This window comes from Anomalospiza imberbis, chromosome 15 (assembly GCF_031753505.1).
Source record: "Anomalospiza imberbis isolate Cuckoo-Finch-1a 21T00152 chromosome 15, ASM3175350v1, whole genome shotgun sequence".
NCBI classification, from domain to species: domain Eukaryota; kingdom Metazoa; phylum Chordata; class Aves; order Passeriformes; family Viduidae; genus Anomalospiza; species Anomalospiza imberbis.
In genome coordinates this window covers 18884512-18896021 of record NC_089695.1, presented here as the reverse complement: position 1 = coordinate 18896021, position 11510 = coordinate 18884512, and the positions used below count along the sequence as shown (strand labels likewise).

Below are 11510 nucleotides of genomic sequence, written 5' to 3'. Positions count from 1 at the left end.
AAGCCGGGAACGGAGCCACGCCAGCGGAACGGCAGCGGCGAAGTAGGCAAGTGGCGTTGCTGGAACGATGGCAGAGAAGCAACATGCGCAATGTGAGGAAAATTACAGGAGAGTGCTGAATTGAGATCACGGGCACTTGGGAGAACAGAGTAAGAGAGACCACAGAAGAAGCCATCTTCCCTCCTCCAGGGAAATCAAGCCAACAGCTATTGCATGCTACAAACAGGGTAGTTAAGTGTAAAAGCGTTTCAGAGTTCCACGGCTCCGAGTTTTACCCAAAACCGGATGCAGAACAATCTCAACTAGCCGATACTGACGTTTGCATTATCAAACCAGAAGAACAAAGGCTGTTACTTGTAGTTTCCAGGTAATTTCAGTATTGCCAGATACTCTTTCTCGAAAGCTAGAGGTCTAGGATTCCTTTGTTAACTACACAAACAAGGCTGAACAGTGTACTTGTGGAAATATCCTTAGTGCAGGGTGGGAAATATGTATAAATGTGTATACTTAAGCATAATGGAGTACTGGAAACTGTTGTATTTTAACAGCTCACCAAGGAATACTGTTAAAAGAATGCTCCTCCTCAGTCAATGCCAGAGTTCATGACTGGGTCCCTGGGAGCCTGTATGTATATATTACAGTCAAGGATTGATTAGGCCCTGTACACAGATATCTGAATCACACTGAGATAACCATTACATTAGTTGGTTTTTAATGAAAAGAAGTCCTTGCTAGAAATATACCATGGTTCTTCAGTGAACAAAACACCAAAGCCATCGCTAGAAATATACCATGGATCTTCAGCTAACAAAAAACCAAAACAAAGCAAACAAACAAAACCCCAAAAAAACTCAACCAACCAACCAAACCCCAAAAAACCCCCACAAAAATACCCACCACTAAAAACAAAAAAAAATCCCAAACCCAAACTGCTCCCCATCCCCCCCCCCCCCCAAAAAAAAAAAAAAAAATCCCACAAAAAACCCAACCAACCAACCAAAACCAAACCTGAAGGAAGGCACTACGGCAGTCTCATTACTTGCCGATAGTTGCTGAAGAGCCTTTAGGAAAAGGAAAGGAAAGAGTCAGAACAAAAACAAAGAGCTGTTTGGGAACAATTTTCTCATGAATGCATGAAATTCAGTATAATGAGCAATGATGACAAATACAAAAATTGACAACTTCCCACTACATGAAAGAGATGAAAACACAAATGTCTCTACAGACAGTGACAAAGAACATTTTGTCACAGTCTGCTTTTGGATATGAATGGCCACAAAATGATTGCATAAGGGACTGCACAATTTACACCACTGATGGCATAACTGACCTACTAATAGGATAAAAGGAATCTGCTTTCACACGTTCAAATAACATGCAAAAGCTTCAACAAAATGACTACATTTCTAACTGCATCAGTTTCCTATCGGTGACCAACGTAGCAAGAGGTCTGTTCCTTGAGTAATTTGTTCATGCTTGGGTGAGTGGAAGATGCAAACAGAAGAGGGAAAATGCAGAGATCTGGTGAGTAACACATATGACAGTGTGAGAGCGCTAAATAAGTGCAGCATGGGTAAGTTAACACATAAATAAAATGTGCCTTAGTGTCTTAAGCTATTTAATGTGCCAAGGGGCAGTAAGAAAATCTACAGTGCATTTGACTCAAATGGTGGTAAGAACAACAGAATCTCAACATCAGAAGAGAAGGTGGTGTTGTAAATGTAGGCCAGCTCACTGTTAAATAGGATTTTAAGCTTTAGAATTACTTCAGAGAAGGTATTTTAAGCTAGCAATTTACATTTAGCAGTAAGTTTTAAATTTTTTTCCATACATAAATAAAAATGATAGATTAATTAATTAACCTACCTTTCCACAAGAAGAAACTACTGGTAGTTTAAGGGCTATTTTTGCAACAAAAGTCAGCTGCAGGTTAAGTGAAAATAAAAATATTTATTAGTAGTATTCTTTTTATTAAGTTATTAGTAATATTGTATAATGCTGTGTAATTAAGACCTACCCAGAAAAGCAATTCATCACTTGTTTTCAAATTAAGGCTGTATGGGTTTTTTTGCAGATATGCTACTGCTGAAACAACTCATGATAAACTTGTGTTCTACAAATAGTCCAAATAGGTCACCAAATATCTATCAATCTGCTATGGCTAAACAATAAAGCATGGAAATCAAACAAGCTGTTCCTCAAATAGAGCAGCTTAAGCAAAGCTACACTGAGAAAAAAGCCAGGTCAGATTCAGAGATCCTGCTGAAGCTGAGGTTCAGGCAGAAGCTGCTATGATGAAGAAAGAACAGCAATTCATCAGGGCTCAAGAATATAGGATTCCCTCTGGAAAAGTTTAGCAGACTAAATATGGGTCTTAAGAATACAGGTGAAGTGGAAGAGCACAATGGGAACCCTCTCTGAAGCAAAAAAGTGCAGATTGTAGTGGAAGAGTATCAAAAACTGAAAGAAGTAAGGAAAACAGAAAAAGTGCAAGCTGACAGCCAAAAATGACACTGTAAGAGCTGGAAATTGTTCTGAGAACATTTCTTTAACAGTTTTGTGACTGAAAGCTGTTCTCTTAGAAGATACCTTCCTAGAGGAAACAGCTGTATTTTGTTGTATCCAGCTCTTGAAACTTATATTACCATTTTCCTATGAGACTATATAAAGGCAGAGATAAATAAAAAGCTCCTGCAAGGCAGGGGAATGAGGGAGGTAAGAGAGAAAAGTAAGATGATTTCTGCCTGGTTATTTTTCAAATGTCTGGTGGGAACGTGCAGTTCTTTTTCAAAAGCTGAGAATAGGACACAGCCAATTGAGAGGAAAGAAGCTGTGGGCCGACTGTAGATTCTGAGATGCACTTGAAGATAGTGACCACAAGCAGGTGTGGATGGTGTGCTGGCATGCACACCAGCTATTGGGGTAAGTTTGGGGAAACACTGAAGTTGATAATCGGAAGATAAGATTCCTTACCAGTAACTAGAACTGGGAAGATGCATTGTCAACAGCTACTTCTATGCCATGCTTCACTCACGTGCTGTGTAGTTTAGTTTCACAATCATTTTCCACTGAATCAATGCTTACAAGGTGTGGTTGAGGCATGAATAAATCATTAGTGTGTCATACACCTCAACCAATACCTCAACTGTAGAAGCTCAGAGCTACCAAGGATCTATCAGGAGTGAGGAAGAAGGAAATTATACATACAGGGGAGCAATAGTTTTAAATAATATCCATGCCTCGTAACTTCTTTAATCTTATTTGGCTTGTAGGTAAATTCAAGTTACTGCTTAGCATCTAACTTCACTGCTGCAATTCTGATTCCAGATCCTCAGGTTTTACAAAAGGCCATCTAAGAATCTTTCACAGAAACGATACATGGAACATAACTTTAGATGTATTAGGTACTTTTTTTTCCCCTTTATTTATGTTGTCTGGTACAGTTGCATCAGAGTAAAGATTTAGGTTTTGTAAAATTAAAATTTGCATGCTGTAACTTTTTTATTCAGTACCAAGAAAAGAAGTTTTTTGGTTGAAGTGAAATCTTCAGACTGGGGACATTACACCTTTACATGGCTGAGTACACACCAACTTTCAGTATTGTGAATGCAATCTAAACAGCCATATATTCCTGAATTATTGCTTCATCTTATCTGTAGTTACACAGGACATTGGCTAAAAGACATCAGAGTTTGAAGCCCATATTAAAAATGGTGCTGCCCACTGTCTCATGCACCTCCATTTAGTAACGGTAAGAGAGTATTAGGTAGAACAAGTGTGATGACTGTAGTAAACTATATTAAGTCATGTAACTCAAATTTTTCTTCTCCCTCTGCTAAAACCCCTATGATTTATGATGTCTGCTTTAATCTGCTTACATTCTATGTAACATACCAGCTGCCCATTAAAATCTTGACCTAGAAAATACTGTGGTAAAAACTACTGATTATGTATCTTAAGTCAATTTTATAACCACTTTGGCTGGCTACTTGTGGTATAAGCTCTGTATGTCAGAACAATTTGATGATCTTTAAGATCTCTTCCAATGTAGGCCATTTTATGATTCTAGGGCATTTCTTAATTTTAGTAATCCCTCTGATTTTGGCTGAATATTGCTTCAGATTGATTGTACTCAATTATTAGTAAAAAAGGAAATTCAAGAGACAGAAGCAGTACTTGACAGACTCAAGCTAAACAAAGGTTTAGAATGAGACACAAAACTCTTATTGTAGATCACTGCATTCAAAATTACTCATGCTACTGTATTAGATATAGTCAAGTCTCCGCCTTTTTGATCTTTATCCAATTCTAATGCTTATACACACACATACATACACATATGAGGGAAACATCTCAGCTATAATTAATCTGTATGCACAGAGTACAACAGATGTGCACAAGAAATTGTACACAACAGAATACAGTGAAGCTGAATGATTCATGGGTCTGGAATAACCCTTTTTATCTCTAGCAGATAAATTAACCCATATTCACAGGATAGCTGCAAGGGTATGAGGCAGCAAAAGCCTGTGACTGGACTTTGCACCTAGTAACCAAACTGAGAAGCTGCTAGAATACCACATGTCAGTGAACAGAACTGCTGCTGCCATCACAACCTCCAAGGTCAGAAACCACAGAACTTTTACCACCCCATCCATATCTCCAGTGGAGAGGGCATCTCTGGACCTGCTAGGAAGATAGAGATGTGAAGCTGCTAGGAAGATAGACACAGGAAGCACAGTACAAGAGATGTTTTTTTATGACATGACAAATCCTCTACCCAAACTACCTTGAAGAATCAAGAATTGGCAGGCAGCTTGGTGTGCTCCCAAGCACATACTTGGGACACCAGGCAAAACCACATAAGCCTTCTGGTCAAACACAGCAGGTCAAAATTAGCAGGCAGCCTACATTACCAGGGGCAGAGGCTGAGACAACCTCAAGGCAGGAAGATCAGTGTACAGGTATGAAAAAAACTGCCCAAGCTGTTACAGTAAATGACTTTTATTTTTTAAAAAATGAAATAACCGTGAACATATTAACAGGCCTGCAAGTGGCACTACAGTACAGCTGGAGATAAGGTCAATACATTTCCCCATGTACCCGGACAATGAAATCCATTGCATCAATGCTGACATTAGTAAATTCTGAATACAGTTCTATCAAGCAGGAACATTTTACTTAAAATAGTTCTGGACAAAGTTGACACCAAAAGTTAACTTTTCCTTCACTTTGGAAAGGATATATGTTTTATAGATGTTTTCAGGTAGCACTGGTATTGGGTGAATATTGCCTGCAGACACCAGTGCAGTGAGAGATGTACAACATCTCCTTATGAGAAGAGAGTTTATACTCCTTTTTACTTTTCATTCTGAGGAAGCAGGGTGGCACAGAGAGAGGGAGGAAGATAGGTGAGGTAATATGGGCAAGGGAGGTGGGATGTCAATTTCTATTCAATTCTCCTTTGGCTGTTTTTGTGCTATTTTGGACTGCTTTCTAAAAATCACTTCTTGATTTTATTGAAAGGAAGACTAAATGTAATACACCTTTCCTTGAAAATCCAGGAACAACTGTGGTACTTCAAAAATACTAAAAATATCTACTTTCATGAAATATTAACTGTTTCACTACAAACCTAATTTTTCACTAAATACACAATTCTCTTATTTCTGGAGTCTCCCTGGGGAAAAAAAAAAAAGTGGGTTCTCCCTTTAGTTCTGCAACTCTACAGTGTATAGAGAAATGGCTAGAAGAAGGGGAGTGCAGAGAACAGCTTTATCCTTTTCCTTGGCCTGTATCTCACATGGGGAGTTTGTTTGAATTTCCGCAGTTGGGCTACGGTTGGTCACATTCTTTCAGCAGTTATCAACCAAGTCTGCAGTAGGACAACCCACCTCCAGCACATTCTGTCTAACTTTGTGGAGTCTAACTAGGCATGAGGGAAAAAAACATCCACACTCTTTATACCATTTCTGATCGTAATATGCAGGAACACCAAGTGGTTTCCATGTTCTTTCAATTTGCAAAAGGCCACAGGAAAGGGATATGGCACCTTTGAGAATCTGGAATTCTGCATTTAACAGTGTGACCTTCCATTAGACCTTCTGTGTTGAGGCAGCGTAGAAAACAGTGGCTGAAGAGTGTAATACTGACCACACCAGCTCCCAGTGAGAAGCTTCTGCTCCTGCAGAGGCAGTCGTGTGCAGTCCCTGTATATACCGTGAGCAAAAGGCCTACTTGACAGGGCATTTGGAATTAGCAATTCCTACGATCTAGCTAGTTTAGATTCATGAGCTTTCAGTGTGCCAACAGCATCTTTCACTGCATGGTAGATAATGTTCTTCACCTGCAACAGGAAAAAAAAAATCAGCTTCTACAGACTAACAAGGAGAGTCTTACATAGCTATGCAATCAACTCTGACAGCTGAATTTGTAATAGCTGGTGAGTATATATAAAATATATACTCTTTTTGCTTCAGGATACCAACAGCACAAATTTTAACTGTCACAGATGACAAGTATCTTAGACACCTGCACTGATTTATTAACTCATTTTCTGGTCACTCAGCAACATATATTTACTCGTGTGGTTTTAAGATAATTCCTTCTCTTGTGAGAGCTAGGAGGAAGTGCACTACAAATTTATCTATATAGGAGTTTATTTTGGAAAAAGTCCTTGTGATCCAAGTCACTTAGAGACTCACATGAATCAAATCTAAAAGATGCAAGAAAATCATATGGTTTAATCCTATGGAAATTAAGATGATGCAACAAATCATCCCGTCGTCTTTGCATAGAGGCTAGAAATTCTTCAAATGTGTGAATCTTGCAGAAAGACAAGCACAAGATGAGAAATCCGCTAGTACTCACTGCTATCGTTTTCACAGTTACCTATTTTAGAATCAAAGTTCTGTCTAGTTTCTGATTTTTTCTGATCTAAGTTTATTTGAATTCTGTTTCCAGGTGTTGTACAGAACAGTTTCACCTCCTAAGAGAGTGGCTCAATTGCACTTGCTCAACTAACTGCCAAGCACCATCATCTTTTCCTGATGTACATGTGACCTCATTTTTGGTATAATTTATGGAGCTGCTATTGTCCCTGTGTATTTTAATATATAAAAATATAGACAGAGGTTTATATAAAAATATACATTTACAATGATACATTAAAAAATAAAAGACTGAGACAGATACAACCAGTATTCCTTTTCACAGGATTACTGAGTTGCACTTTGTGGGTTTTTGTTTCTTGGTTCTTTTTTTTTAATAGTAAGCATTATTCATTTGCAACCTCTTAATTTACAGAAACACTTCCACATTTATATCATCACAGCTGAAGAGGTACAGTGTTAGATGCCAGAATGAGAGTTGATCCTACCTCTGCTTTCCTTTATAATCCCATGAAAATTCACATAGAAATTCGTAGCAAATTGTTGCTTTCACTGAATTGGTATGAGAGAATTAACACTGTAGATTCTGACATCCTTGGGTGACATTCTGGAGAGTGACCATATACTGTGTACTTGGATGAGGACAGCCATTCTGCAGATCTCCACCCTCCTTCCTTTCACATACATGTAATTACTGATATACAAAAAATGCTGACCACAAAATCTGCAAACTGAGCAGTTACTAATGCTTCAGAAGCATTAGACAAAATTCAACAAGATCTCCTATGGTCTTCTCTCTGTAGAACTTACTGTCTTACATCCAGTGTCCTTGTGTATCTATTATGTTCTGTGCATAATTATTAGTTGAAGCAGTCACAGTTCCTCAAACCAAAACACATTTAATTCTAGGACTAACATATGTTGGATAAGACCTTTAAGATCATTGAATCCAACCACACACCTAACACTGCCAAGTCCATCACTAAACCATATCCCTGACTTAAATAAGCCAGCCTTCACTTTCAGAGGAGTTTTTCTTTAGGCAATAAAGAAACAAACGTAAGTGTACTTGGTCAAATAAATATCTCTCTTCAAAACAAAGCACTGCTCTTTCCTTTTTATGATTTTTTCTTTTCTTCTGGTCTGCTCTACTGTCATTAGGATTCAGCCATTCAAAAACTTATTAATACCAATGTGTGCATTAGTCTCGTGAGGGAAAGTTCTCTGGAAATGCAGAAGTCTATTACTAATTTTTGTTTACATAATACTGTAGACAGAAGTACTTAATTTTTAAGTAACGTACCTATCAAATAAGAACCTCCAAGTTTGTGGGAAGTCGTTACTCTTTCCTTAAACATACATTTCTAGTACTGAAGTAAGTTGGCAAAACACAGGATGTATTTAGTGTTTACTGACATAAAATGGTTACCTGCAGTTTATCCTCATGGTTTGTATGAGTATTAGACAGATGCCTGAACTCCTGGGTCAGACGGAAGCAGTGCTTCACATGTTCAGGAGATACAAAATCTTCTGCCACTTTAATGCAGCTGTACAAATTATGGACCTAAAAACCCATATCAAATGACTGATATATAAAGACAATGAACCATACAAAACAAAACAAATAAAACCCCAAAAGCCAAAAGAAACATCAACAACAACAAATACCAAATCCCCCACAGCCCCCAATACTCCCCCCACATAATTAGGCTCTGCCACATTTACTCATCAAAACCAGAAACTAACAGAGTTGTATCTAATAGTAAAATGAGATCAAAATACATGACCTCTAACAGGTTTCCTGTTCTCCCATATATATTAGCGTTCCCTAAAGCAAGTTCTCTTAACCTTTGAATTTGGTTTCCTTGGCTGAAGTTTCACTACACAGAAATGCTTTCCCTCCATTCACCCCAGCTTTTTTTCCCACTGTAATTTCATCACAGTTATGCACACATCATTCAGATACTTACATAACTTTTAGTAATGTAAGAACTCCATAGGTAGAAAAAAAAACCTTAAGTGTGCAATATTAATTACCTTTCAGTCAGACCTTTCAAAATATATATTTTAAAGCTGGAGCTGTTGTGCCTCCAATTAAATTCTATCTGTCAATATGGCCTAGAGTTGGCATAGTTACCTGATGGGGAGCACCCGCAGGAATGAACACGGCATCGCCAAGGAACTGCACTATTGCCCAGCCTTGCACACCATACTCATCATACAGTCGCTTACGTAAGGTCTGGTCCAAGTACCAGCTTTGGTCGTGAATGGGGTCATGATCTGGAGGATTTTCTTGGCCTTGTTCTTCTCCAACCTAGGGCCAAGATATGGGGTGGAAGGAAACCATGACACAGTACCTTGATATTGCTGGGTCACAAAATAGTCTGTACCTAAAAGCTTCACAAACTATTTCAAGGTAGAACATTATTTTCATTAAGGTCATTTAGGTCTTAAACAGCAACATGCATTAGTATGAAGATTCCAGACCAGGCTGAAAACCTGTGAACATAGTAACTATCATTGCCCTCAAAGACAGAGGTGCAATACCTACGCACTTGATGTTGATAGCAATTTGTTTCATTCAGCTGCTATAAGCAAGCTAGCCAAGGAACCCTGTAAGCTCAAGCTTTCTTTGCAACCAGCATACCTTCCGGAGAAGTTCCCGTATCTTTTCAGCATCCTTGGCAGCATAGATGTGCCACAATGCTCCAGGCTTCTCTCTTCCTTCATGGATTCGCTGCTTTGTTACATCATCAGCATCTCCTTCATCAATTGTTTTCAGAACCTCTGAAAGGGGAATCCATGTAAAAGCTGCTCATTTTTTGACACAGAGAAGAGGAAAGAGCATTTTGAGCTACTAAATTCAGTCACACTACAACTGTTGCATCATACAGTGCCCTTTCTAAGCCCATCAAGCTTCAATTTAACAGAATTCAGGGAATATGTCAATTGACAGCTAATCACAAAGCTCTGTTTTGAATTTAAACTGAGCTACAATTATTCAAATACAAGGAGAAGAAAGGCGAATAAGTTACTCTGTCTCCTCTTTTCTTCAGGAATGTACCTAATTTCTAGCAAAACTGCTGCTGGCACAGTTGGAAACTAATGAAGCATTACTGCACTTTTAATTATGTGCTGCAAATGTAGCAAACTTCCTTGTATACTTGAATTATATATCATAGAAATGACAAGCTTAAAGAATAAAAGATACAGGCTTCTTACACACACAATTGATTTTTACTGTACAGAAAACAGCTTTCCTTAAGCATTACCATCATCATGGGTCCCTTCCCCAATGGGAATCCCAACATACACCATGACGTTAACAGCATCAGACACATCCAAGTGCAGGTTTGTGGTACCAACTCGTCTGTCTTCTGCAGTAATTAAGCCTAAAACAGAGTGGAAAATAAAATAAAATCAAATTTTGTGGCTAATCTCTTATAACCTAACTGAAAAATCTGTCTGGAAAGCTAACTTTGTAGAGCAATGACAGCAGAAACCAAAGTCAAACAGCAACTGAAGCATGTATATTCATGTCATGTGCAGTGTAAGTAAAAAGTTTACTGATAACCAGTATTTTAATTTTACAGGAAACAGAAGCAGAAAACCTAGTTTACCCAAGTCATGAGAAAACGAGCATTTTAACACCAAAGCCAGAACTTGTACTTTACAATTTTGTATCTCAGAGTCTTTTATACAGCCTGTACTAGAGAACTTAGCTATCATAAGCACAAAGCAAGTCTTCCTTTGCTTGGAGGCATGAGAGAACTGCTTTAACTGGCATTAGCATCCTACTGTGTGCAGCAAGTCAATGGACTGTTAGAAGTATAAGCCTCCAGCTGTTTTTTATTTTCTCATAGGAGCTGTAAAATCCAGGACCAGTTGAATTCACAGCAGTTAGTGATCAACTCATCATTAATGATTCAGATTACAATTCAGTAAGGAGAAACACCTGCAGACTCAAGTGCTTGTACCTTTGCGTGTTGAAGGAACTTATATCTCTCAAGTGACTGTAAGTAATGGAGAAAGATTTCAAATGTTTGCTTCTTAATTCTTTGACCTTCTTATTAGCATGTTCCTTTTTTTTTTTTTCCTCTGGCCTTTTATACCACCCTCTCTTTCTACCTCTGCTTAACCATCTCTAGCAAGTAATATAGCAGGGAACCGGAATATTTAAAAAAAAAAAATCTTTGTATCAGCAAACAGTAACAGAAGTGTGCGCCCACAAGAGTTTTTAGGATCACCATTGTATTTATCTATTTTCTGTTTAAAGTACAAGCTTCTGAAGTTAGGAACTCAACTCACTGAACAGTACCTGTTATAAAAGACCAGTGCCCAGAAGGTGGGTAATTTTCCTCTTAAATACTTAAGTTGCTCTCAGAAACATACTAACTTTTCCTTGAACCCTGTATTGGTATTATGCCTGTTATATGTATTAATAATACATATATTTTACATATATTTATATATTTTACATATTTACATATATTTTACATATAAGTTAAGTGTTTGCAAACTTAACTTACTGAATGTACATCTCTAGAGAAAAGGGCACATCTGACAGAGAGAGGGCTAATGTAAGAATAGATTTGCAGGACTAAATTTAAAAAAAGAACA

At 38.0% G+C, this 11510-nt stretch overlaps 1 protein-coding gene and 1 long non-coding RNA gene across 5 annotated transcripts in view; one reads left to right on the top strand and one right to left on the bottom strand.

The window, feature by feature from the left end:
- Positions 1–964: 964 nt before the first annotated feature.
- On the top strand, positions 965–7979 carry LOC137483308 (uncharacterized). Of its 2 annotated transcripts, XR_011004420.1 has the most exons (4): positions 965–1524; positions 3273–3404; positions 4472–4964; positions 6964–7979. It is a non-coding gene; the product is annotated as an uncharacterized lncRNA (long non-coding RNA). The 2 variants fall into 2 exon arrangements; XR_011004421.1 differs by lacking the exon at positions 6964–7979 and having other exon boundaries at positions 971–1524; positions 4472–5676.
- The window catches only part of KDM3B (lysine demethylase 3B), a 54694-nt gene continuing 48172 nt past the window's right edge, over positions 4989–11510 (bottom strand). For all 3 annotated transcript variants that reach the window (XM_068206290.1, XM_068206288.1, XM_068206289.1), the window contains exons 20-24: positions 10163–10282; positions 9538–9677; positions 9028–9204; positions 8320–8454; positions 4989–6346 (exon numbers count right to left, since the gene is read on the bottom strand). In XM_068206290.1, coding sequence (XP_068062391.1) covers positions 6266–6346; positions 8320–8454; positions 9028–9204; positions 9538–9677; positions 10163–10282 — 653 coding nt within the window. In that variant the 3' untranslated portion in view covers positions 4989–6265. The remainder of the gene's footprint in view (positions 6347–8319; positions 8455–9027; positions 9205–9537; positions 9678–10162; positions 10283–11510) is intronic.